At 40.3% G+C, this 27,837-nt stretch overlaps 2 protein-coding genes across 2 annotated transcripts; both read left to right on the top strand.

Annotated features, from left to right (window-relative positions):
• Nucleotides 1-1,300: 1,300 nt before the first annotated feature.
• BTBD1 (BTB domain containing 1) lies at nucleotides 1,301-18,155 on the top strand. The gene is made up of 8 exons (XM_082488610.1): nucleotides 1,301-1,722; nucleotides 9,094-9,250; nucleotides 9,468-9,573; nucleotides 11,164-11,361; nucleotides 11,613-11,805; nucleotides 12,341-12,428; nucleotides 16,651-16,797; nucleotides 17,682-18,155. The coding sequence occupies exons 1-8, from the start codon at nucleotides 1,334-1,336 to the stop codon at nucleotides 17,838-17,840; spliced, it is 1,437 nt and encodes a 478-aa protein (XP_082344736.1). The 5' UTR covers nucleotides 1,301-1,333; the 3' UTR covers nucleotides 17,841-18,155.
• Nucleotides 18,156-19,066: 911 nt separating this feature from the next.
• On the top strand, nucleotides 19,067-23,197 carry LOC309676084 (UPF0235 protein C15orf40 homolog). Its single transcript, XM_082488548.1, has 5 exons — nucleotides 19,067-19,149; nucleotides 19,226-19,334; nucleotides 20,247-20,374; nucleotides 22,350-22,479; nucleotides 22,993-23,197. The coding sequence occupies exons 1-4, from the start codon at nucleotides 19,075-19,077 to the stop codon at nucleotides 22,440-22,442; spliced, it is 405 nt and encodes a 134-aa protein (XP_082344674.1). The 5' UTR covers nucleotides 19,067-19,074; the 3' UTR covers nucleotides 22,443-22,479; nucleotides 22,993-23,197.
• Nucleotides 23,198-27,837: the final 4,640 nt, after the last annotated feature.

The following is a 27,837-nucleotide window of genomic DNA, read 5'->3' as shown; positions in this document are numbered from 1 at the left end:
ATCGGGAGGGAATCTGGGCTTCTCCCGCTTTCCCTTCTTTGCCCACCTTGGGACAAGAAGAGTGCAAAGGTGATACCTTAATTTTTCTAAGTCAGCAGTATGATTTTAGTTTTAAATATAGCCTCTGTGCAAAGCTACTTGCTGCTTTCTGGTTGGTATACTATGTCTTCTTGTGCCCTTTCCCACTATAGTTTACCCTGCTGAAATTGCTTCCATCTTGCTTAAGTTTCTCTAAAACTTGTTCTGCGAAACAGACCACATTTGCTTGGTCTCAGTTTTGTCCTAATTATAAACCTAAATGCAGAGTGGTGACATATTCTGTTCCTCTTTTAGCCACATGCTTCCATAAATGCTGACAAGTCAGGAGCTATGATAAATAGCTTTCAGCTCCATAATTTAAATTGCTGCTGTATTTACAGCAAAACTCCAGTAGATGGCAAAATGATCCACCTTATTTTTCAACTGACAGTGTCTGGTTTGACAGGTGTGAAAAAGCAAACATACCTTCTTTTTCTTTCCCCTTCCTTTCCCCAAAGCCACCAGGACAGTATACTAAAAATAATCCTATTTTCTTGTCGGAATTTGCAAAATTAATTCACCGCCCTACATCCCCGGTCCAAGGACATTAAATTTGATGGCTACTGCATTAGGCACAGAACTCACACTGCCTCTCTGCTACATTCATTATTGCTAGACTTTGTTTTTTCTCCTCAGAAGTTTTAAACAAGAAATATCAAGACACATTGTAAATGGATTTCTTTTGTATAAGAACTGTAAGGTATACGTGCCGACTGTCATTAATGTTTCAACATTATTTCAGAAATAGGTGATCATTCCTTGTTTTGCCCGTTATCGTAAGGAATCAGGTATAAAAATGAATTTGCATTTCACGTGCCTAAACAGAATACCTCCAAGATTTATTCATTCCTACACCTAACGATACAAGTTTCCGCGATTGTCGCAGTGCTCTGTGCTTTGCATGTCTGGGTTTTTCCCCCCTCTTCGCGGCTCTGAAAGCGCATTCCCACTGCAGACGCGGCTACTGGACGCCTTTATTAAAACTAACAAGTGACACCGATCCGAAACACGGCCTGGAGGACCCGGACGTTGCCTGGAACACGGCGCTCCCCTCAGCCGCCCGCACTTCCCCTCAGCCGCCGGTGCGACCGTTGGCGCAAGGGCGCACGGGCAGCAACGGCTCTGCCGCGAGCCTGCGCGCGGCGGAGGCGCATGCGCGGCACTGGGGCGGCGAACGGCTGACGTCGGGTCGCGCGGCGGCGGGTCGCGTGCTACCGGCGGACGGAGCGGCCCGGCCCGGCCCCTCAGGGCGGCGATGGCGGCCGCCGGCGGCGGCTCGGGTGCGCCGGTGGAGACGCCCGCCGCCACTGCTGCTGCCGCCGCCGCGGAGGCCGGCGCGGTGCTGCAGCGGGAGCCGCTGTACAACTGGCAGGCCACCAAGGGCTCGCTGCGGGAGCGCTTCGCCTTCCTCTTTTCCAACGAGCTCCTCAGCGACGTCCACTTCGTGGTGGGCAAGGGCAGCCCCCGCGGCGGGGGCGGGGGGGCGCCCCCCGGGCCTGGCCAGCAGCGCATCCCCGCCCACCGCTTCGTCCTGGCGGCCGGCAGCGCCGTATTTGACGCGATGTTTAACGGCGGCATGGCCACCACCTCGGCCGAGATCGAGCTGCCCGACGTGGAGCCCGCCGCCTTCCTGGCGCTCCTGAGGTCAGGCGGGGGCGGGCGGCCGCGGGCAGGATGGGGGGTCGCGGGCTGGGGGCACCGCGCAGCGGGGCGGTGGTGGGGGGGGTGTCTCTCGCCGGGCCGGGCCGGACCGGGGGGTGCCCCGGTCGGCCGCCGGTGATATTTCCTCGCTCCGCGGCCCCTCCAGGCTCCTGTCCCCAAAGAGCCCTTCCTTTCCCTGTCTGCGTGTCGGCGGGGGCAGATGCAGAAAAGACGCCCAACCGCCTTGTGGCACGCAAGGTCAAGCCGCCCCCCAAGAGAAGTGCCCTAATTTTCGAGCAGCTAATTGTCCATTCAGAAAAGTACTTTGATAGTGGTGGGTGTCTGGTTTGGCCTTTTGATTCAATTTGTGGGTTTTTTTTAAGTAAGATGATGAGAATTAGTGGTTCCTCTGAGTGTTACAACTATCCGTCCACCTTCTAATAATGGCTAAGAAGGGGCAGAGGCTGTTTCATGAAGCTTTTCATTTCATTTGATGCTTTCTTTGAAATTTCACTCATCTTGCTGTTCACTTTTCTTTTTCAGTGGTGGTAATAAATTGTTGTATCTTTTTACCAGAGTAATACTCGTTGTAATCACACTTATTTCAGATACTTTTGAGTGGAGAGTGAACATGTAGCAGAAGGCAGTAACTGATTTTTACATACAAACCACCCAAGTGAGACCATGAGTGCAGTGATGGCAAAAAGTACGTAAAATGGGTTAGTGATTTCTAATTTGGGCAGAATAGAATCTGCTACTTCTCATGTTCACAAAACTGCTGAGTTTATCTACCATTTCTTTTTACTCAGTGTAGTGGTAAATAAAATTTATGGTGTTCATAGAAACAATTACTGAGTTTCTTTGGGCATCAGGCTGTGTTGTGGTAATATGACTAACCTGCTTAACCTTAAGGTTTTTCTCAAAGAAATTCCTCGGCTAGGCAAAACCTCTATAAAATATATGAAACAGATTTCTGTAACAAACATTTGTGAAACAAGTAATATTATTGCCTAGCAATAAATATGTAATAGCTCAAAACTTTCTGTGATAGGAAAACCTCCAAAGTCTTAGCAACTTTCCCTTTGTTTTGAGGCCTAACAGATGAGAACAGTGAGAAGAATCGTCACCTAGTCCTTTTAGTAATCATGGACACTGGAGTTGCAGCAACTGATTTTAAAAAAACACAAGAAACTACTGTGCAGCAGCAATGTCCCTCTGTTGCTGTTAGCAAATGAACTGTATTTTGTGGATTCTTAGCAAAGCGGTAGTGGCAAGGTGAGGATTTTGTGTAGCAGAGTGGGAGATAGTGGGAAGTGTCTTTCAAGCAAAATGGTTTCAAAGGTTAAAAGTAAATGTCTGTCCACTTACATGTGGTTGTCTGTATATATGTGGAAAAAACACTAAGTGAAAAGTTAATATAATGAGAGAAGTTTGGATAAAAATATCAACATGGAAACAGGAGAGTTCTACGTAGAGATAAGAAGGATGGTATTTGAAAACTGTGGAAGTGAATGAGGAGATGTTGTTAGAAGCAAACAAAAGCCATCTTGTGTTGGTAGAGCTGCTAGTACATAATGGCCAGGGGACTTACGTAAGTAAACTGATTATACTTGCATCTTGTCTAAATATCACCAGACTGATGAACAGTTGAAGCATCTCAGGTTTGATGTCGTCTTTGGTATGAAATACATGTCAGCTCTTTAGGACATTCTTCCATATTATATCTATATTTTGAGCTTATAATGGAATAAATATACATTGCAAAACCTTGTTAAAAACATTGAAGGAGAACTTCTTTAATACAGACCAGTAATGGACTTCTTCCGTGCTCATGTATACTGTGTTTAAGGTATACCAACTATAAGACAACCTGGGTTTTATTTTTTCCTGGTGTTGGCCAGAAGAGAAAAGAATTATACTTTGCACTGTTGGCCTCTTATCTGTCATTAGTAAATTGGTCAAATAATGATGGTTGCCTTTTATAGGACCTTTCTTTAATCTTTGCAAAGACCAATTTGAGGTGTATTGGCTACAAATTAGGTTGGGATCTTACACATAGCAAATGAACATCAAGGTAAAGGAAACGATTAAGTGGTGCAAAAACTTTTAGGCATAACTTACTAATTATTTAATGTTCCACAGCTCACTTCCATTTTATTTACTCATGTGGTTTGTTAGGTCCTATCTGTAGTTGATGGGTTTCATAAAGATGTACTGACAAATGCTACTTGTAAATTAAATCCAAAATAAAAGATTTTTTGATTACATTTTTTTCTGATTCTCTTAAAAAAATAATTCCGTCTATATCTGTCCGGTGAGATTGGGTGTCATTGTCATTGCTGATTGACGACAAGCTCAACATGAGCCAGCAATATGCAATCGCAGCCCAGAAGGCCAACCGTATCCTGGGCTGCATCAGAAGTGTGGCCAACAGGTCAAGGGAGGTGATTCTGCCCCTCTACTCCACTCTTGTGAGACCCCACCTGGAGTACTGCATCCAGCTCTGGAGTACCCAACATAAGAAGGACATGGACCTGCTGGAATGTGTCCAGAGGAGAGCCACGAGGATAATCTGAGGGCTAGACCATCTCTCCTATGAGGAGAGGCTGAAAGAGTTGGGGCTGTTCAGCCTGGAGAAAAGAAGGCTCTGGGTAGATCTTATTGTGGCCTTCCAGTACCTTAAGGGGGTCTACAGGAGAGCTGGGGAAGGACTTTTTACTAGGGCATGCAGCGATAGGACAAGGGGGAATGGCTTTAAACTGGAAGAGGACAGGTTCAGATTGAACATTAGGAAGAAGTTTTTGACTTTGAGGGTGGTAAGGCACTGGAACAGGTCGCCCAGAGAGGTTGTTGAGGCCCCATCCCTGAAGGTGTTCATGGCCAGGCTGGATGTGGCCTTGGGCAACCTGGTCTAGTGAGAGGTGTCCCTGCCTATGGCAGGGGGGTTGGAACTTGATGATCTTCAAGGTCCTTTCCAATCCAAACCATTCTATGATTCTCTTTCCTATGATGTAAACTTTCATCAGTGCTAGTGTTTTGTCACAAAATAGGTGGTAGTTCAAGAATTATGTTTATGGGGTTAGACATTGAACAATTTAAACATCTCAGTCACCAAGTTAATGTGGTACCTGGCTTTTGATTTTTTTTTTTTGATATATTTGTACACAATTTAAAATTGACTACAGTTGCTACCTTCTTCTGACAGGGGACTCTAAAATAATAAATTTGTAGAGTTAAAGTATTTAAAAATAATGAACTGAAACTTTAATTGGTAGTACCACTGTAATTCCAGTAATAGGTTTGGGGGTTTCTTTTTTCCCCCAAGAGAAAGTTGGGTAGTCCTACTTGTCTGTAGGTTAAAATCTTAACTGTAAAGATGGGAAAAGGGGAGCCTTTTAAAATTGGCTGGGGAAGGGGAGAGAACTTTCTTAGAAAACAGTTGGCTGTGCTCAGAGTTTTAGAAATGACTGTGGTTGGTGTGTGTTTTGGCTTATCATCCAGTATTCCTCTTGCCTGAAGAGTTTTCAAACATGACAGAGTTTTTTAAAAGCAGTTGACTAGTTCAGTAGTTTGACAGATAAATCCTTAAGAGCTGAAGCAATACCAAGGTCACAAAATTTGAATCTGCTTCCCAATTAAACAGCTTTTTTTTTTTGTTGTATGTTTCTAACTGTATAAATTGAATAGCAGTGATCAAGAAAATTAAAGTTGTCCCAGTAGGATTCTGCTTTAGGGCCTCATTTTGTTGTTTTTAATAAGATTTTTTTTTTAATTTCATTCACATTTTACAGTAATTTAACTTGTCCTTTGATCATAGTTTAAAGGAAAGTGACGACATGGCACAAATTTAGCAGTCCATCTTCCAAATGTCTCTGCAGAGGAATTTCGCAAGCAGTAAATAAAGGGGTAGTCATGACTAACTGGAAAAAGATTCCTGTGTGTTTTTATAATGGTGAAAGTATTTCAGCTGTTGGGAAGATGTTAAGATTAGGGGAGAAAGAAGTGCTAACGTGAAAGTAAAGTGGCATAAAATGTATTACATAAAGTGAATGATGGAGTGGTTACTTGGAAAAATTGCTTGTTCTGGTCACTAGAAGTGTTCTTCCACTATGCACACACCCACCATCCTGGATGACAACAATAAAATTAGTATCTAAAGAGCAGGTTGTTTCAATAAGTCTCTTGAAGGGCAGGAGAGGAGGGAAGAAGGCAAGGGGGGGAAGGATAACCGATTTTCAGCCCCACTGAATTAAGTGGAGGAGGAACAGTGGTATAAACATAAAGGTGTGCTAGTTGAGGCGTGCCACAAATGGGAGAGTTAGCACAGACAGAGCTCTTGGCACATGAGCAGAGGGATTTTTCAAGAGAAGACACACCTAGAGTTCCTCTTTTATGAGTAGATGAATGCATCATGATCATCCATCTGTATACTTTAAGGGAAATAGGATTATACAACATCCTAGAGCAATGTACTTTATTACCATTTTTCATAGTTTTTACAGCTACCCTTGCAAATTCACAGTTTTTAGTATTTGCAAAAGACTACTGTTTGGCTTTGAAAATCCCAGAAAAGTATTGGCATTTTCAAAAACTTGAAGTATTAAACACAAAAAATTGACAACGTGACTTTCTTAATGTATTTTGACGCTTCTTATCGTGAGTTTTCTCAGTTTCAAAGTATGTAACTATATCACACATTCTGTAACTATGAGTTGTTATGCCCTGTGGTGATCGATGTCTAGAAACAGATAAGGAGATCAATAGCACCCAGTAACTCCATGCAGCACACCACTTCTCCTATATTGAGTGAATACCATAACAGATGGAGCCCAAAGTCATAGACCAAATGACCTCAGTGAGCATTTTCTGGATGTTTATATACATTGTATAGACGTTTTATGGGGAAAGGGATGGTGAATGAGGATGTGTTGTGATAGCGTGGGACCTGAGCATGACGTAAATGATATGTAATAAGGGGTGGAGAATGTACTGGGTTTGGCTGGGATAGGGTTATATTCTTCATAGTAGCTTGTATGGGTCTATGTTTTGGATTTGTGCTGAAAATAGTGTTGATAACACGCTAATGTTTTAGTTATCACTTGAGATGCTGTGCAAATTTTAGTTGTCAGAACTTTTATCACTTAAGTCCAGTTAATTTGTCATTGACACAATTTCAGTTGGGGAGTATCTCTTAATGTATATCCAGCTATACAGCAGGGGAGGGATTGGAGCATAAAGCCTCAAGTGTGTCCTTCATGGGATGAAAAAGCATTCTGTAGCTCATGGATCTCTCATGAATGAAAAACCTGCATGTATATGCACTGTTGCCACGTTTTAATTCCTGTCGTTTGGTCGTGTAGTTGGGTTTTGATCATAGGAGGAAAAAGCCTGCAAAATTCCTGGGAAAGCAAGGGTCAGAAAAGTGCAGTTTGGAACTGCGCCCTGATTCTTCAGAAGGTGTAATAGAAAGTGAACCACAAACCAGATAAGCTCCTCTGGTGTGTCAGTTCATTGGCTTCAGATTGGACACACTTAAGGAATAATGTCAAAATCATGTTCCAAGAAAAACTTGGTGATTTTTTTTTTTTTTCTTTAGGATTAGGTAAAATTTATAGTGTAGTTTGCGTGGTAATGCTGCTTTTTTACAGCCTGTTAATGTGCAACTCTTATGTGATTTGGATTCCAAGGTCCTATAAAGTCATACACGGAAGGTTAGGGCATTTTTTTAAACAGATTTTTTAAAATCTTAAACCCAAAATCTAAATGCACTATTCTAGTGCTTTAATGAACTACTTGTCAATTTGCTATATAAAACTGTACCTATGAGATCTTAGTTTCTTAAAAGTAAATTTGTCAGTGATGGTGACTGGCAAGTCAGCCCATAATTTTCATCAACAGATAATAGTTTATAGCTTTCTTAAATGAGTTCTAAATGAACTGTGTGAAACTTTTACTAAAAAAAAAGTTAGTGTTTAATTGGACTCATTCTTTCTAAAAGCTGTTTGATGTAAATCCAGTTTAAAGAATTAATCTAGAGCATCATTCCCATTTCCTGAGTGATGTGAAAGCTGGCCATTTGAATAGACTGGAGTATTGTAACGGTAAATATGTACCTGTTAGTAAATGGCAGAAAATTTAATCTTGAACACCATATTTAGTTGTGTGTTAGCAATTACTGAGAGTTTTCTTGGAACATAAGAAATATAAACAGTGAAGAACTTCAGCTGAAACTTTAATTCTGGGTTTGTATTACTTAGATCTCCCCATGTTGCAAACAAGTTTGAGTCCATTACTTTCACAAGTTTCTTCTGTTAAATACAAACTGCTTATTGTTACATTTAAAAACCCTTCTAAACCCACCTTCCGCCTCTTTGTGTTGCTTGCCATTCGTTTCCAGGAGGTTTTGAACAAAAAATAGTAAGAAATATAAAGAAAAGGCATGGTCTTCACTGTGGAATTTCTGCATTTGCTAATGTGCCCTGGTTTATTAGGTTTAATCACCTATGTGTTGGGGACAGATGTATTTTTGTAAATCACAGGCTATTCTTGATTATTATCTGAAAAACTGATGAAATGTTGCTAAGATTATCTTCAATGTCACCTGTAAGAAAAGTTAATTTTAAAAAGTCATCTTTTCCACACAGAACCTTAAAATAAATCTTATCTGATCTCGTCTCGAATAACAGCTGCTCAGGAAGCAGGTTTTTTTTTTCCTGGTTTTGGTGGAGGCTTCTATCTTTTGGTTCGCAGCTTATGCTAAAATCTCAACCAATCATCTAGCCTCAAACAGTGGAGACAAGCCAGAGTGTTTTGCTATAGCAGGAATAGAAGAGTCAAGGTCATCTGCTAGAATATTGCTCCCTTTCCTCTCCTCTGAACAGTACAGAACAGTAACTTTGACATAAGATGTTGTCATGGTATAAGTCCTTGACACTGTTCTCCTCGTGGCAGGGAAGGTAGCGTGCACTGTCAGTAAATTAAGTTCAGTAATATAGCCACAGAGGGTTGTGTATTGGTATTTTGAAATACAGCTCTTCCTAGTGAATCAAAGGAGCATGCATTTGTATGTTAAGTAATTCTGTGGCTCAGCTGTTGTTTACAGTTTGGTAGCTATGTATAACTAGTACAGCCAGAGCAGTCTTAGGGAGTAATACATATTTAAAAACAAATGTATGCCATTAGGTTAACGTAATATTCTTTCTTCAACCCTTTAACTAGTGTATTAATTTGTAAAAATGCTACATGGCCAACTGTTGCATGTTCACAGTGCGGATCTTTGACCTGTTTTCTAAATGCAAAGAGACTGTTACGTTCTGCTCGACTGCCCCCCTCAAGATATGTTTTTATGATCTGTATTTGTGTATTGATTTCTAGGTTTCTTTATTCAGATGAAGTTCAAATTGGTCCAGAAACAGTCATGACTACTTTATACACTGCTAAAAAATATGCAGTCCCAGCCCTGGAAGCTCATTGTGTGGATTTTCTAACGAAGCACCTCCGAGCAGATAATGCCTTTATGCTGCTTACTCAAGTAGGTAAATTTAAGCTTAGTTTTGATTTACTAGGAAAGTCAGTATTTGGAGGGAACTCCTTTGAGAATTTAAGTGCTTTTTAAGGTATAAACACAAAGAGTGCTTAGACAAATCGACCTATTTTAATTTAGATCTGTACTAGAGTAAAAATACCTGATTTTGAAGATTAGTTGTTTGTCAACTTTATGCTGAAGATGTATCTCTTTACCTTTTTAGGCTCGTTTGTTTGATGAGCCTCAGCTTGCTAGTCTTTGTCTTGACACAATAGACAAAAGTACTATGGATGCAATAAGTGCAGAAGGCTTTACTGATATTGACATAGGTAAGTTACTTCGGGTGTCCTAAGCATTAAACTTCTGAAGGGAATTGTAGGGCAAAAGAAGACAGTGTTATGGTAACCCAGGATAGTTTGCCTCTTGCATCCTAGTACATCTTATCTCCTTGTCATGGTAACCTGGGGTTGTTCACTTTCCCCCTCATCTGCACCCACCTTTGTACGGGCACCAGCGGACAGCCAGCTGTGGTTCTTGGACAACAGTACCTGCATTACATTAGCGAGTTTGCTAATGAGCAAAACAGGACATTGCATATGTATGATATGTTAATCAGTGCAAGTTTTATTATCCACTGCTGTAGTGCTTTCCTTTGAGCTTCACTCCTGAGCAGGGTTTCACTGCATTGGGTCCCTATTTGATTACTGTCAGTGTCCCAGAACTCCCACTGTGGTAACACTACACTTTCATTAAAGCCAAAGCTTTCAGTTGCTGAGCGTTGTGCCTCATCCCTGAGGGTTCCACACCTGCTTTTCATGTGTAACAGGAAGCATGCTGTTTTTTTGCTGCATGGTACTACTTTATTCAGAGTTGCACAGATCAGGTACAATTTATGAAATAGGTTTAAAAAAATATCTAAACTGCTGGTTTGTTTCATCTTTTATGAAAAGCTAGCAGTTGTAAATTTGCTTATTTAATTTAATTGTTACTATATGTGTGTAAGATTTTACTCCAATTCAGCTAGTCTGGGTGAAAAACTCGGACTGAAGGAAGGTGTTCCAGCTGCTTAAGGAAATTGTAGTAATTTTTAATGCGTGTTCAGTGGGATTTGTACGCAGACTGTGCGTGTTCATCTTTACTCTTGATCAGTCCCAATCTGTTTTGATTTTCCAATATGATATTTTCTATGACTGCAAACATGCCTTGTTTAAATTCAGGGCATATAATTCCCAAAGAAGACAGAAGATTCAGATTATGAAAACACTTTTTTTTTTTTAAGGCTTGTATTCTATGATAAACTGAGAATCTTTCATACCTATTATTCATAAAATGCCAAAACAATAAGAAATACAGGAAAACTTGCTTTTGTAAAACATGAGAGTACATTGCCTCACCTCCTGTGAGGCACCTTCCACCTTCAAGCTTTATGGGTGGCAAATACATCAATGTTTAAGATCGCTTTCATGTATCTTTAAACTAGTTTTATATGCACCACTGCTGCTTGTGTCTATAGTCGATCCAGATTGGCGGGTGGATGAGAATATGACAATGTCATCATGAATAACTTGATTTTTTAGTAGTGTGCATTTACTGCTTCGTCACTTCCAGTTTTGGTCTTGCCCTAGCCATGGAAATTCTTTAGGATATTGGTTGTCACTACATAGATTATATATAGTCACACTCTTAGGAGTCAAGAAGAAAGTTCATATGCTGTCTTCAGAGCAGGAAAATTATTTTTTAGTTTGGAGTCTATACACTATTGTGAGATTTCCTTATACATAAGATAAGTTGTCTTATCTTTTATGTCTTATTATGAATGTTCTTAGTGTTTACTTAACATTTTAAGCTTACTTGATGTGTAGTACTGTTACTGGTTTGGATGAAAACTGATCTAAATCTGTTAACTTTTTTTTCTTTAGACACATTATGTGCAGTTCTAGAAAGAGACACCCTTAGTATTCGAGAAAGTAGACTCTTTGGAGCTGTTGTTCGCTGGGCAGAAGCAGAATGTCAAAGACAACAACTGCCTGTGACATTTGGAAACAAGCAAAAAGTCCTTGGAAGAGCTCTTTCCTTAATCCGTTTTCCATTAATGACTATTGAAGAGTTTGCAGCAGGTGAGTTACAGGGTTCTTTGTCTTAATGTTAGACCATATCTCTGCAGTGTTTAGATGCTTAACACTCTATTCTGTTATTAATATCGTACTTGTAAAAGCTGAGATGCACAAATGAAAGCAAAACAATCTGCAGAATACACTCTGGCCATTGGAAAATATTATTGTCATCTTCCATCTGCGAATATATGTGGTTTAAATATAACAGTTGGAGTAATTCTTTGAACCATCTTAGAAGTTTTTTCTTTCCACAGGTCCTGCTCAGTCTGGAATCTTGTCAGATCGGGAAGTAGTAAATCTCTTTCTGCATTTTACTGTCAATCCTAAGCCTAAAGTAGATTATATTGACCGACCAAGATGTTGCCTTAGAGGAAAAGAATGCAGCATTAACAGGTTCCAGCAAGTGGAGAGTCGCTGGGGCTACAGTGGAACAAGTGATCGGATTAGGTATGGGTTTTGAAACTCTTTGTAGGAGAGACAGAGAAGTGTGGGAAGACAGGGAACATATTACTCAACTTCGACTTTTTGGCATAAGATACAGTAACAAACATGCTGGTTCTGTTTGGGCACGTTTGATCGTTTCCTCTTTTTAAAATACCTTAGGCTGTTGCACGCATAAAATATAAAGTAGCAAAGATAAAAGTTCAGGAGGATTGGGTGCATTCTAGAGTGATTGGGTGTTAGCTACATATTCCTTTTTAAAATACCAAGTCTTCATCTGTTTTTATTTTGGATATATTCAGAAGAATCCGGTTATTTTTTGTTCAGTGATACTGAATATCTTGGGGGATTAGGAAAGCTTTAACCTATAAAGCTGATACCTTACAAAGCATTTTTCTTACTACTGAAATCTAAACAGAAAATGTTATTGGGGAAAAAAAAAAGCTAATGTAACTTTCACTTTACTTGCCTGCTCTTCAGTGGGAGTCTTTCCTACTTGACACAGTTGTTTAAATTACTTTCTTGGCTTGTGTTTTACTAGGTTCACAGTTAATAGGAGAATTTCCATAGTGGGATTTGGATTATATGGATCTATTCATGGACCCACAGACTATCAAGTTAATATACAGGTACAGTAGATTCCGTTTAAACAGGCTTATGCAGAAACTATGCTTCTAGTACTTGCTTCTAAACTATGCTTCTAATACTTGCTTCTAGTACTTGATGTATATTTGGGTACAAGCAATTGATAGGGCAAGTATCTAACCTGTGTTTTGTCCCCAACAGTAGTCATAAGCAGATGACTAGGGAAAAATAAGAACAATATGAAACTCTTCTCTCTTTCTCCTGTGTTCTCCTGTCCTTCAATCATTTTCAGTATATGTGTTTCCCAAGACCGATTTGGTTTCTTTATTTAGTAGCTCCTGGTGAGTCTTTCTTCAGGATACTTGTCTGGTCTAACCTTGAATTCCTGTAAGCTTTCTGCAGAGGAATTTCATAGCTTTGTAATCTGTTCAGTTGTGCACAAAGTATGTCCTTGTAAAGTTTCTAGTAATTCAGGAAAGAGATAAACAGCAATCTGAAATCAGTGACACAACATGTAGTCACTGATAAAAAAAGCCACTGTGTCATCAGGAAGTTACTGAAAACAAGATAAAAGGTGACATTGTGATGCCATATGAAAGCCAGGTATGCCCACATCTTGAGTATTGTGTGCAATTCCTGATCTCACACAGTAGTATTGGAAGGTAGAGAAAAGGGTAATTAAAATGATTAAGGGGATAGAGGTGCTGCTTTATGAAGGGAGACCAAAAAGGCTAGGACTTCCGTTTGTAGGGGAGAAGGCTGTGGGGAGGGTGAACAGTGCTTCAAAAATCATGAGGGCAATGGATAAGGTAAATGCTGGACTGTAACAACTCATCAAACCCTGGGATATTAGAACTAGGAGACTCTTACTGATACTAGCAGACGATCGAAGCAGATGGGAGTCTTTTTTCAATGCAGATGATACTAAAAGTACTGCCACAAGAAGCAGATATCCTGTTTTGAATTTGGTGGTATTTGAACATGTTCATTCATCAATAGCAGATTCATTAGACTGTTCCAGAAGGAACAGAAGGAGTGTGTGCACTGTAGCACCCCTAGTAAAACAGTTGTGGATGCTGGGGGAATGGACAGCAGAGCTGGGACTTGTTCTAACCCTCAGCAACATCTTCTCTTGCTGCTGTCAGAGCATATTGGACTATTTTCCTGACCCGATTGGGTATTTATTGCATGCTTGGCTCATCTGGTGCATATGTTGGGGCTTAGAGGCTTGTCCTTGCCCAGAGCTTTTTGGAAAGATTGCCATCTTATTTGCTACTGATTCACTCTTAGGCAGAAGGTTGTTACCTGTAACTTATTCTGTAAAGTTACTTCAATTTTAGATTTGCTGAAAACATTGTCCCAGCATGGGAATCTCCCTGGTTTCTTCTACTGGTAAATGATTTATTTGTATTGCTGTTCTCCGGGGTCCTATGTGAAGACCTTATCCTGCTGCTACTTGTTTAATGTCTTCATGCTGTTTAGCCCATCAGAGAGTCTGTAGGGCTTTTTGTTACTGCTGTGTTGAAAGAATGATTTCACATTGGTTTTGATGCTTTCAGATAGCTATTCCTAAACCTTCTTTTGGCCTGCTTAATTGTATTTTTTACATTTTAATCTGTCAGTTTGAACCTTTCTGTTTTACTCTGGATACAAGTTCATGTTTCTATAGGATGTCCTTTTTTGTTTGTTTATTTCCAGTAATACCCTTTTGCTGATCTGCCATGCCAGCTTTTTTTCCCTTTTCTCAAGCCTTTCCTAATAGGTGATATGTACCGACACTGTACTTGGGCATGTGGTGTCCTTCAGTAGTCTGCATGCTTCTTATAATGATTTGATTTTCTTAACTGCTCCTATTAGCTTTTTTTGAACAAGTTTCCTCATTTTTCTCTTTTTGAAATTTAGCACAGCTGTGGATTTGCTTTTGTTGTTCATGTGGGAGCATTGACTCTAAGTATATTATAGACTCTGTTACATAGTGTTTCCATTATGAAATTTTGAATCCGATCCTGCTCATCACTCAGTACCAAATCAAGGGTTGTGTTTCTTCCTACTGAGCAATTGGTTAGCAAGCTCACGAAATGGTCAGTGATAGCATCTAAAAATGTCAAGCCTGCTTCATGTCCTGATATGACACTTGACCAGTCTGAGCGGGTAATTGAAGACACCACTAAAATTGTATTTCCTGCTCTCGTAGCCTGTTTGATTTCTCTTAGCATGTTGTGGTCAGGATTGCCTTCTAGTAATATTGATCCAGCACTTTTTTCCTTTTTGAGTATGGAATTTCAGTCAATTTGAATTCTCTTTCTTATTGAGATTAGTTTTTATTAGATTCTAAGCTTTCTAACAAGGTATTAGCATTCCATGACTGGCATAGTTTTACTCTGTGCTGCGTATTTCGTAACCTGGTTCTATCCCTTCACATTGATATATTAAGTGTGTGGGAAATTTTGTGAAAGAAAATATTAGTGATTTCATTTAGGGACAGAAATCCCATTGTCCCTATCGTATTTCGTAGATTTCTAGCATGTGCTGGAACTGCTGTTTCGGTTCATTTGTGGGTATCCTATTTAAATTACAATTTATTTGTCTTCTGTTTCCTATTATTGGATTACTCTGACCATTCTGTACTTAAGGATAGGAATTTTGTGTCTGTCTCTTAAGATAAAAATGTTGTGCCTTTCCTCTTGTGATGTTCCAAACAGAATGTATCTGGAATGAGGTTTTGAAGGAATTTGTTGGCTTTTCCACATTGCCCAGTTTAAAAGCTCACTTGCAAATTCCTTGATTTGAAGTACCATCACTTAGGTTTTCTCAAACTCTATACATGAATGTAAATGAGTAGCATAGTGCACTAGATTAGATCTTCAGAACAAAAAAGTTGGTACTGAGGACCTAGCAGCTATACTATACATATTTGGGGATTTTTACTTTTCATTAACTCTTGTTTGATCCTCTCGGCTAAATTCCCGTTAGCAGATGAGAGCATTTGGTGTGCTCCCTCAGCATTTTTGCTGGATTTATTTCATTTGAAAAGAATTTAGTTCTTGCAAGGCAAACCAAAGCCTATTAAGCAGGAATGATCAAGAGATTCACTTGAAAAACATGCTCCTGATCCAAACTGAAAGGGTAATGCACCTTTATGGTTCAGATGGAGGCCATCCATCTTAGACAGGTTCTTTTTATTCTGTAAGTATCCCCAGTTCCTGATGAATCTGAAACTTGTCACAATCTTTTCAGACAGGTATTTAAGTTCTGTGTCTCTACCTTTCTTCTTGGACCTGCATCACTACTAGCAGAGCTTCAGAGAGTTAAACATTTAATACTTGTCTTAAAGTAGTGATAATACTATTGCAAATACATCTTTTATGTGAAGGGGGCTTAGGACTTCAGCATTATAATTGTTAATGTTTCTATCGATGTGACTAGGGGAAAAAATTGAGCACATTTTGCCTAGAATAGGGCTCCATCTCATTTGCATGATATTAAAAATTATATGGCAATTTAGTAATAAAATATTAAAATGTATAGGATTGTTAGTGCAATAATGATGAGGAGTGTTCATGTTACTCTAAAGCTCAGATATCCAACTTCTGCAAGAGGTGTTTGGCAGCATGGATAAAGATTGCGATCCAAAATGAGAAGTGAGGTATCTGCTATTACTACATCTTAGCTAGTGATCCCTATTTGCCACTAAAATTGAAGGCAAAAGAAATAATATGTAGTCTGAGTGTAATTTTTGTCCTGAATTTAGAATAGAAATAAATCATATAAAACACAGTGGCGCAAGTTCTTGTTTTCTTTTTAAGAATGTATCATTGACTAATTACATTATCTGTAAAAACTTGTTTTCCAAGTTAGCCACAGCCAGCAAGTGTGCTCCCTCATGTGGGCTGTGTAGGTGTACAAAGATCAGCAAATCTAAGTACAGGATTGTAAGTAGTATATGAAGGTCAGAAGCTGAAGATCTAAGAGCTGTTCTTTATCTGCCAAGCAAAGACTATAACCTGGTTGGAGCAGTGTTGAACCTAGCCCGCAGATTGGAGACAGCCTGTGTAAAACTTGCAAGCCATCATTTGGCACGCTGCTGGGTCAACCCTAATGGTATCGGGAAACTACACCTACTTTCTAGTTCTGAGATTGCACTATCCTTGCAATTAAACTGGGTGGAGTAGGCAAGTGTTTGCTTGTAATCTTCTACTATGCATACAATAAACATCTTTCTCAAGCTTGTAAACCTGAAACTACTATTTTCATGTTTTTGTACAGATAATTGATTACGAGAAGAATCAAACACTAGGACAAAATGATACTGGATTTAGTTGTGATGGAACAGCCAGTACATTCAGAGTTATGTTCAAAGAACCTATAGAGATTTTGCCAACGGTTTGCTACACAGCTTGTGCAACATTGAAAGTAAGAATGCCTAATGGTGCAGAAAAAAATGTTATTTTGATGCAAGCGTTGTTTTTTTATGTCTTCTGATGGGAAAGTGTCTTCTAGATCTTGAATTTATTTTCAGTTTAGTGCTAAAGAAGGACGTAGCTAAACTCCAGAGTAACTTGTAAGACTGCTACCTCTCTTCTGTGCCACAGCAGAGAATTCATAACCGGACCCTTAGTGCCTTCCCACTTCCTGGCTTGATGTAAGGGTTAGAATGAGTCCTAATGGAAGTTAGGTTCTGTGTGGGCAAAAGCACTATCTAGAATATTCAATCTGGCAGCTCTCTGTCAAAATTTAAATTTGATTAGAATATCCTTGATAAAAGAAATCACTAGCTAGAGCTAGAGTCAAGAAAACTGAAAGCTTTTTTTATCACTTTTTATATACTAATGCTGAGATATAGGAAAGAAGTATTCTAGGAACCAATGTTATGGACAAATTTATTCAATGTTTTCTCAAAAATCTCTTGATATTCTTTTAAATATAATTCTCTATACAGAAATCAAAGTTGATTGGGTTGGAAAAAAATGTTGCACATTAAAAGAAGTTGAGGCAGGGAACTATGTGCAAATATAGACAACCTGTATGACAAGGAGAAATACTGGAAAATATTTATTCATTTCTAGTTGGATAAAATCAAGTGATTTAAGTCTTCTGTCAGAGAAACTCTTTTTTGTTATTTAGACATAGGACACTTGCTTCTGTTGTCTGTGATTTTGTATATAACTTATATGATGTGGATACAGAAATTTTATACTATTAAAAAAACCTAAGGTCAGTAGTGTGTGAACTTCAACATTTTATGGGTCTTGCTGCCCACATCCATTCAGGTGCTAATCTCTTCGGATGTTTTTCAGGGTCCCGATTCCCACTATGGAACAAAAGGTTTGAAGAAAGTGATTCATGAATCTCCTACTGCTAGCAAAACATGCTTTGTCTTTTATAGTTCGCCAGGTAACAACAATGGTACATCAATAGAAGATGGACAGATACCAGAAATAATATTTTATACATAATTTCACATGATCATCTCGAATGTGTTGGTGTATCGGTGGACTTCAGCTCACTATTGGCGGCAGTTAAAAAGTTCTGTGAAATTACATGAATGTGTGAAAACAAAACTAACTTGTTTAGGAGGTACCAGAAAAGCTATTTTCTCTGCGTCATTATTGGCAGAATGTAATATAGCTTTTCCTTTTAACAAAACGGCAGGTGGAATAAGTACTCTGTATATTGAAAAGATTGCTTTAAATTGTAACTTGTGATTAATTGCTTTGTATTTTCACCCCTTCATTTCTCATGTAGTAAAATTCATTTTTTGAACTGGAAAATCCTTACTCATTATGAACTTCTTGTGTATGTTTTCCCCAGCCTGTCCTAAAAAGACAGTAAAGCTACTGCTGTAGTCCCAGTTTACTCTTCTTTCCAACAGGCCCTTGCTACTGTATTTTTTTGAAGTACATCAGCACAGCTGGATTCATATTGCTGTCGTCTTGACTTTTCGATGAGCCGTGGAGAATTAATGAACTTAGCATCTGCAGCTGCACTGAGAAGATACTAAGTCTAATTCAGCAATAAACAGGTCTTTCCAGAATCTCTCTTAAATGAGAAGGGCTGTTTTGGAACATAGCCACTGTATATACATATGTGCCTATAAGAAAATGTATAATGTGAAAGTAAAAATACAAGCCTTGTAATGATGTTATTTTGTCACCGGACATTCTAATACTAAAAAAAATAGTTGCAGACAAATAATCCTTAGTTCATGCTAGTTTTACAGATTGCGTACAATAATTTGACGCAATTGATGTATGTATATAGCATTCAGTGTCTTGCAATGTGTACTGAGTAGTAGCAGAATGTCTTCATGTACAAAACCCTGTATACTAAAGTAATAATTTGAGAACACGGGAGAGAAGAAAAAAAAAAAAAACCAAAAAAAAAAAACCCACAACTGACAACTACCTCCTCATTTCTCTTTCCTAATTTCTCTTTAACCGCCTGCTGCAGGGAAGGCCTTTACCCCGCCCTGTGTGGGTGAGCCCCCGGGCAGCGCCGCTCTCGCACGGCTGTGTGTGCGCCGGCAGCCTGCCGCCACCCGGGGGTGCCGTGAGAGGCCACCGCGGCCCCGGGAGTGCCGGTGCCCGCGGGCCGAGCGGCCGGACCCGCCGCGAGCCGCGGGGGGCGGGGCGGGGCCTGGCGCGGCGGGGGCGGGGCTAGCCGGTGTTGCCGGAAGCGCGGCGCGGCGTTATGCTGTCCCTCGCCGGCCTCCGTCGGTGGCTGGCGGCGCCGGTGCGGGGCGGCGGCGGGGCCATGTCCCCAAAGGTGCGGGCGGGGAGGCCGCGGCGGGGCCGGGGGCACTCGGCGGTCCCCTCTGACCGCGCCCGTTTCTCTGTTTCAGGGAAAAGGAGCCGGGAAGGGGCCCGCGGGACCGGTGGTGGCGGCGGGCGACGGCTGCGTGAGGGTGGCGGTTCGCGCCAAGCCCGGCTCCCGCTGCAGCGCCGTTACAGGTGGGTCTGCCGCCCCTCCCTTCCCACTCTCCGGCGGGGGCTGTCGGGGTTTTGGGTGCTCGGGTCGCTTCTCCCGAATGAGCGGCTCCGGGAATAGCGGCCGGGAGCTGGGGGCGGAGCGGGAACGCTGTTCCTTGGGACCGGCCGTTCTGACTGGCTCGACAGCTCATCCCGGTAGGGGAAAAAAACACGTTAGAATACTACAGAAAGTAGTAATTCCACACTTTTCTCAAAAGAAGCCGTTCACGTGGCGGCAGGCGGCGCAGCGGGCCGGCGTGTGTCCCGCCGGGTTTGGGGGGGGGGGGGGGGAGACGGGGACCCCCCGCCCCGGCGCGCGCTCCTGCCGTCCGGAGCGGCTCTGCGGCGCCGTTGGAACGGGCAGAGTTTGACGTTATGAAACGTGTTCTCTCTCTACAAACCTCTAATTGCTTGTGCGCACGTTGGAGCGGCCCCTTGCACCGCGGCGCGTACGGGGCTGGCAGGGGCTGCGGGGCGGCACGGGGGGTTGATGGTAATGGCACGCTTAGCTGCCCTGCCGGGTTTTGGCGGGGTGACCGGATTTGTGCGGTGCTCCGTGAGGCCGGGCTGGAGCGCGCCCGCGTCAGGGCGGGCGGCGTGGCCGGGGGCGGGGAGCAGAGCCCCGGGGCCGTGGGAACGGCCGGTCCGCCGCCGCGCCGGTGCGGGTCTGAGGGATGCGCTGCGCTCTCTCGTTCAGGAGGTTATCTTTGTACTGACCAACAGTTTCAACCAAAGGGAATTTGTGAAGTGTAAAAAATTTCGTTGCCTGCTAATCTGTGAGTCTATTTTGTTTTAAATTAAACGCTTTTGAAAGCATAAACGTTCTTTTTTAGGAGACAATCTTTAAATGTTTTGAATATTCTGAGCATAAAATCCTTAAAATGTTTGTTCTAGACGTGACAGCTGAGGCAGTGGGTGTAGCTGTTGCTGCACCTCCATCAGACGGGGAGGCAAATGCGGAGCTGTGTCGCTACCTCTCGAAGGTGCTAGAAGTGAAGAAGAGTGAAGTTATTTTAGAGAAGGTACTCCATTTTTCCTTTTTTCTTTCAGTCTTGCCTTACTGCAATCTAAGTTGAAGATTTTGAAACTTTAAAGGTGTTTAGTTTAAAACTGTTTAGTTGAGTTAATGAAGTGATTAGTTGAGAAAAAAGTAGAGGAAGAACCACAGGCTAACCCTGAAATCTTTAATCAGAATAGTATCATCATGGTATATTTTCCAAATGTATGTGGTTTGTTTTCTGTTTCTTCAAAGATTCTCTTGTTTTCATGGCAAATGAAGTTCACAAAACTTGTGCTTTGTGGAGAATGTGCACTTTATTAATAACTTACCGTTCTTTTTTTTTTTAAGTGACTTCTGTATTTGAGTTAAAATTTTCTGACCATTAACTGTCACGCATAAGCAAGAGCGTATATAAGTCCTTGGATTATAGCTGGGCTTCAAGAGTTTCTTTGTATTAGAATTTACATATCTTGACTTTGGTGAGCGGAAACTCTTTGTTTTATTCATTGCACTGAATAAATAATCTGTTTTATTAATTCATTGTACTTAAAGTCAGTCTTTCCAGCCATGTTAATTTATAGTTTATGAACACAAGAGCACAACGAAAAATTGTGCTTTTTATTTTTGTCTGTTGGTTTAATGTAGTAGTTGTAAAAGTCTGTTAAAGAATAGTGGTAAATGGCAACATGTGAAGAGTTGAGTCTTGTTTTTCCTGAATGATGGGCAAACTGCTTCATTTGTTTATTGACATTTTACAGATAAAACTGTGTTTCTACCTTAAAGGGATGTTCAAGTTTAACTGGATTATTCTCCTACGTGCTAAGCAGAGTTGAACGCAAAAGGGGCCAGTGTTGTCTGACCTTCTTGACTCAGTTGTTCTGACCTACAGTGTTCGAATAATTACATGTTAGTGTTTGTTTTTCACAAGACACTGTTGGTTCTCAGTGCAGCATTGTGGTAAAGTCTGTATTTCACCCGTGGCTTAAATTTTTCCATCCTGATCTGCTAGGTGTGAACAGCAAGTGATTTTTGGTACTGGTTGTTCTCTTATGAGCTACTTGTTTTATAATAAGTGGCTAACATTAACAAAACCAATCCAAATCAGGAAATGACCCAGTATAAAACTGAGGCTACCAGATTTCTATGCAAGGGCCTTGATTTTCATCATCAGCTGGCTAAACTGCTTCAAAAATCTACTTTTAATTTTAAATTTGATGCTATATTTTTGTATAGTAGAGTTAAGGACTTTTTTCCTCCTTCAGGATGTCCCTTGTGGGCTTTTTAAACTTTCTGCCAGGCTGCAGGTTAACGAGCAACTTGTTTCTCATGATTTATTGAATACTAGCAAAGTTGTGTCTCCAGGCAGTATGAAATGAGGTTGCAGGCTTGCCAGTTCCTATGTAAAATAGCTTTTTTTTTTTTTTTTCAGTAATACAAACCAGGTCAGTAATATTTCAAATAACTGCTGTATGGATCTGTCTTACAGGTTACGTATGATGTAATTTCTTTTCATTTAGTCGATATTATCAACCTAAGAACTCAGCTTCAGAGTAACTAATACTCTGGGAGACAGCTCTGAAGAAAGATTTGAAAATACAGTTATCAAATATGCACACACATGTAGATACCCACCCATTTTTAAAAACAAATGGAAATTAGTTGGCAGTCTTGCTTCTAGATGATACAAGTGAATTATGGAAACTTATCGCTGCTTGCTTTTTGTCCTAGCCTATAAAAAGGGCATCAATTCAGGTCATGCTATAGGAGCTGTTTCCATTTGTAGAAGGAGGGTAGATAAGACAGTGGTTTCCACCTTTCAAATAACTAGAAAGGATGTTGATGAACTATCTCTAACTGCTGTTAACTCTGCATAACCTCACTTTAAGAATTATTTTTAAAGTACCTGATATGTTGGCATTACAGTGAGATTTTTTTGGAATGTGTATTTGGTGGTGATTCTCTGAAAGGTGTTTTTTTTGTGTGTGTGTCTAAACCAGGGTGCTAAATCACGTGAAAAAGTGGTGAAGATTTTGGTATCGATGACACCAGATGAGATTTTAGAAAAACTGAAAAAAGAAGCTTCCAGTTGACCTAAAACAAGAGCGGGAAATGGGACAATGCATCTTGGTAAATGGACTGATATTCTTTCTTATGTAAATCTAGTCCTGTTGAGAATGTGGGTAATGACTAGGGAAAGATACTTCTTCCCCCCACCCCCCCCCCCCGGCCCCTTTTGGTAATAGAGCTGCTGTATAGTTGAAGTTTTTGTCTAGGTTTGGTTAGAAAAGCCTGTCTTTACTGAGGCTCTGTGTCTGCTTCCGTCACTAAAGACTTTTTTTCCCCTCTGGAGAGTTTCCTGTTGGTAAGGTATGTCCTCTTTCCTGGTCCCTAAACAAATGGTTTAAAAAACTTGTTTCATAGTGAAAAAAACCTTTGGTTAACAAGGTGAAAGGAGTGACAGGCTTCAACATGAAAAGTTGTACAGAAGGATGAGTCTATCGGGAGGGTAAACACCCTAGAAGAATGTTCTCTTCAATATCTAGCAGCAGGTACTGGGTGCAGTTTTGCACTATGTGCACATATATATGTACATCTAAAATAAATGTATTTGAAGCCAATATACTGTTGTTGATCACGCAGGCAAGCTAAAAGCAGAATCACCTGAACAAATGAAACAAAACCAGAACTTTGCTTTACAAAAAACTGACCCAGAAGCTAGTAATTGCATATACGGTGTCACTTTGTCTGTAATTAGTTTCCTGAAAAGTAGAGATACAATTATGTATCTTTGCCAAATGTATGTCACATGTAATGACTGTTTTTAATAAAAGGGACAAAAAGTATTATCAAACTTTGTTTTGTGTTTATATTTTTAACAACAAAAAAAACCCTGTTTCCTAGAAGTCACTTATTAGAATGTTATTTTTAAATGGGGCTTTTTTTGCAATCTTTCCTTGGTTTAAAAATGAGTAGTAGTCCAACCCATAGAGAACCGAGCAGAGTCATGTGTAGAACAGAACAAAAAGTCTGAAACAAAATGAGCAGCTACATCCAGTCTCAGGGCTAACGAGAAAGTGGCTTAACTTCTCTCTTTATCGTGATTGAGGGGTCAGAGTAAGATTTAAATAGCGTTTCCCAAAAATGTATGTGATACCGCATGTGTCTCTGATAAGAGTTTGCTTTTTCATCTGTGTCACAGCTGATGGCTGAAATTGTCCTATCTTTACTATGGTTGTTGTATTTAAATGTATGTATACACAAATGTAATGCCTAAAGTAAAAAAGAAAAACTGTTCTGAAGGTTTGCTTAAGTTGTGTCACACCTTCTTCTGGAAAACAATGTTATGAATGCATAAATTACAGTTAAATTTCTTTAAAATTACAGTTAAATTTATTTCCCAGCTTCATGCAGTGCAGGCTTCATAGCTCATAATTTAGTTTTTCATGGCTAAAAATCTTTTGCTTTGGGAAATTCTTTTTGCTTCCTGTTATCTTAAATACTGCAACAACTGTTTTTAGAGTGAGAGAACTGGTGCTTGTCAAGATGACAGCTCCTTCAAGGGGACTCATTTTAAAGATGTTATGAAAAATGTTACTTTCTTGTTTGGACAGTGTTTGGAGAACTAAGTCTAAATTGTGAATGCTGTTTGCTTAATAGTTTGCATCTGGACTCCTTATTTTCTCAGGCTTTTGGTCAGCCTTATGTTGCCTCCATTGCCTTTCCTTACTTATCTTTTCAGTCTGGACAGGCTGGTTTTGTTTTACTGTTCGATCAGTTTTAGTTCATGGCTTCTTGCTGTTTCATCCCTTCTTGCCCAGCAGAGGGGTACCATGTCTTGCAGAAAAAGCAAAGCAAGCCAAAACTAAGTGTTCATGGGTTTGGTTTTTTGTTTTTTTTTTTTCTGATTTCCTAAGCTACTTTTTTTTTTTTTTTTAGTAGAAAACAGCAATCCAAAGACTGAATAATCCTGCATTTATAAGTTATATTCTGAGTTGGATGCTGCAACAGCCAGTATAAAGATTCCTTCGGAAAATAGTACCATGTGTTACATTATATGTATTATATACTATATTGAAATAACGTATTACGCTTTCCCATGACTTCAGACCCAGACTGAGGGAGGAGCTGGGTAGGCAGGTACAGTCTCTGAAGTACATTAGTCTTCAGTGATGATTATCTACAAGAGCCAATTTAACCTTCCAGTTCCCTCTCTGTCTTGTCAACATGTTCTGCTAGGCTTTGCTAGCTTCTGCTTCAGAGGTTTCACCTTTCCTAAACACCCTCAACTGTAATTCTGCATCTTTTCTTCCTAATCAGTGAAAGTAAATCAAAATAGGGCGCCTTCAGTGCATGATGCTGTCGGTTTTATGTAATGTGAGCCAGGCATATTGTCGTATTCATCACTTGTCAATGGGAAGACAAGTACTGTTCAGCTGGGAAGTTTATTAGTCCTTGAGAAAACAACCACTGTGGTCTCCTCCCTATTGCACTTTTGTTTTCTATTGCATTTGTGAGTGTGCGTGTGTGGGGAGGGGGGAGCCATCTATATAATACTGACGTTGTGTTTGGCCAAGCCAAGTATTTTTTCTTTAGTCTGGATTGTAATACGACATTTAAGACTCGCTTTAATCTGTCCAGTTTGGTCATCATACAGCACTTCTTCAAAACTTGTCACAGTTGGCTGGTTTTTAGCATTGCTGCTTAGGAAAGAGAAATACTATTGGTAGCGTGGATGGAAGCCCTGCCTTCTGTCACTCAAGGCATTACTTAGTTGAGGCCTCGGTGATTGTGTAAAAAAAAAAAAAAAAAAAAAAGCCACAGCAGATGGAAGCCACGGTAGCAATCAAAGCAGAGGGATGGAAAAGTTCTGGTAGTAGTGCCCTGTCTCACTTAAGACTGAAAGAGTGGACTAGCTAGCAGGGTGGCAAGTAAAGCCTCTATGTGCTGGGAACAGGGAATTTATTAAATACGAGTAATCAAAATTGTTTTAGAAGGGTAGTATAAATAACACTGGGGTGTTGCCATGTCTAGTATCTGAGAGCCTCTTATATCAACGCTTTTCGTGCAGTCTTCCGATTATATCCATAACATCTTGGTTGTGGATACATGTGACCTGGTGAAATGCCTGGGAGGCAGGAATTGCTGATCTGTTGCATATCAAAAGCGAGGTACAGAAGAGTTAAGCAGCTTGTGTGACCAAACGAGTCAATGCCAAAACTGTGATTTAGGCCTAGCTCTTTCAAATCTTGTATTGAAACCCTAACCTGTCAACTGTCTCTTCATGAACACAGTGTAATATCTTTCATTCTATTGAAAAAATTGTGGAAGCAAATATCCCTAACTCTTTAGCAGAGTATGGTTTTAATAGAATGGAGTATTTGGATATTGTAGGAAGCTTCTTCCAAGAATTTCAAAACACTTTTCACATCCCCTGTCTCAAAATAAAACTTAAGTCTTACTTCTAGGCCAATTTAAAACATTGTGGTGCCAGTTACTTCCATTCTTCTACTTGCTGGTCCCTGCTTTATCTGTGTGCATTAAGCTGCATGCTTACTCAGCTGTTTGAAATCCTACGTTTGACTCAAGCACTGTCCTCTTTTCCTAATGCATTGTCTGACCAATTTCAGCAAAATCTGTCTAATGGTGATTTAGTATCTTACTGCCTACAGACCTGAGCAGTCAGGGCATTTTTTATATAATTAATTTATTTAAACATTAGCAAAATAGAAGTTATCTGAATAAATTCTATACCAAGCTGTATTATGGCATAGAACATTCTTGGTCTTTCATCCTCTCAGTTACATTTATTTTCTAAAATCCAACTTTGAAAGTACGTTTATGGTTTCATTGAAGTCTTCTGATTAAGGATATTTAATTATACTCCCTGAAGCTGGCCTCTTTGCTCTTTTACTTTCAATCCACTCCATTTATCATCTGTAGCACATTCCTATCTCTCCTTTTAGTCCCAAGTGTTTCTAAATCCCCATTTCTTCAGGTATCATCAGTCTAAATAATCCTGTATAATTGACAACTTTGTCAATAACTGGCAGTGGCAATTTACCAGAAAGTACAGTTTAATATCTTCCTTCTTTCAGCCTCCAGGAAGATAGATACACCTGATCTTTCTGCTCATTACTTCACATTTCTCACTCTGTGTTTCCACTCTCATACTGTTTATTTGCATATGTAAAGCTTGAACCAGCTGAGTCCCTTTTTAAAATCTTTCTCTTTTTTTTTTTTTTATTTCAACCTACTATATTCCCCTCTTAATGTTTTTAGTCTTTATCTTGGGAGGATGATTCATTGCCGTATTAGCTGTTATAAAAATGTGCTCCCCTGTCTCCTTCTGGGAACACAGTGCTTTGCCCGCATGTAAAGCGTATCTTGGTTATTATTCTCCAGGAACACTGCTGCACTTGGGGCAAAGTGCTGCTAATGTAACCAAGGCACAATAAACAGTCGAAAAGCTGCTGAAGAAATGAAATACTTGCCTGAAAGGAGTCGTCTGGTACTTCTCTAAGGTACTGGGAATTCATTTCTTCCTAGTGCTTTATGTATTAGCTTTTCAAGTAATTGTTAGTGACCCATGAAGAATTTTGCTTTCATCTATAAATGCTGCATTTATTTGTTTTGCATTGTTTCAGGAGCTGGGGAAGTTAGAATGATGTAGTAGTCTACCATACCATCTTACTACGGCTTGAGGCTCAGTTTTTAGAATGTTGTTTAAATAACATTTTGAGTTTCCAAGTCTGAAGTAAGGCAAGCAGAAAGGGAAATATATTGCATATCAATTTAGCAGTTGGTCACTATAGAAACATGCTGTAAAGAGAGCAGTTAACCGTGGACTTAAGGAGAAAAGAATGTTGGAATGAACAACAGAGGGTCAAAGCCTCATTCTGTGCTGCTCAGATAAAGCAGTTGTCTGCCTTAAGAGAGTAACTGGGGTTACAAAGTGTAATTCTGGGGTGATGCCTTTTTGATATTACCTGGTGTCTGTGCAGTGCAGAGGGGAAGGGCTGCAGCATGGTGTTGCTTTGGCCAGCTTTCATTGCCGTAGTGTTTTGCAAACCAGGATGCATTGAGGCATCATTTATAAAAAAATTCCAAGTTCTCAATACACGTTAGGACGCACTTGGTGCCCATCTGTCTGAAAGAGGCACCAGCAAGTTGAAAAAAGCTATTTCTATGGAACCTTTTTTTTACCAGTGCTACTTTCAGTAGTTTGTCTACAAACCTACATAGTTTTCTGCTTCTTTTCTGATGTTCAGAGGGTCTGTGGGGTTCAATTTGACAGCGATATCACCACGCATGCTCACCACCTTCCTGCCATCTCTGGGCCCGGGTTCCTGTGCCCCATTGCTGCCTCTCACGGCCACTTTTGCTGCTGCTGTTTCAGGCAAGCGCCCTCCAGCAGGACCTTGTCACATCAGCATTGCGGCTGATGCTCCTTAGATGCTACTGCGTTTCTTTTTCTGTTTCTTGAGC

Source organism: Vanellus vanellus (genome assembly GCF_965231255.1).
Source record: "Vanellus vanellus genome assembly, chromosome: 11".
In the NCBI taxonomy this organism is placed as follows: Eukaryota; Metazoa; Chordata; class Aves; order Charadriiformes; family Charadriidae; genus Vanellus; species Vanellus vanellus.
Note: the sequence above shows the minus strand (reverse complement) of the source record. Positions and strands in the feature narration are given on the sequence as shown.

Coding starts and splice junctions, on each gene's coding strand:
- LOC309676084 (XM_082488548.1), top strand. CDS start 19,075: ATGCTGTCCCTCGCCGGCCTCCGTCGGTGGCTGGCGGCGCCGGTGCGG. Junction 19,150..19,225: donor GCGGGGCCATGTCCCCAAAG/GTGCGGGCGGGG, acceptor TCTCTGTTTCAG/GGAAAAGGAGCCGGGAAGGG. Junction 20,375..22,349: donor GTGAAGTTATTTTAGAGAAG/GTACTCCATTTT, acceptor TGTCTAAACCAG/GGTGCTAAATCACGTGAAAA.
- BTBD1 (XM_082488610.1), top strand. CDS start 1,334: ATGGCGGCCGCCGGCGGCGGCTCGGGTGCGCCGGTGGAGACGCCCGCC. Junction 11,362..11,612: donor TATTGAAGAGTTTGCAGCAG/GTGAGTTACAGG, acceptor TTCTTTCCACAG/GTCCTGCTCAGTCTGGAATC. Junction 16,798..17,681: donor CAGCTTGTGCAACATTGAAA/GTAAGAATGCCT, acceptor GATGTTTTTCAG/GGTCCCGATTCCCACTATGG.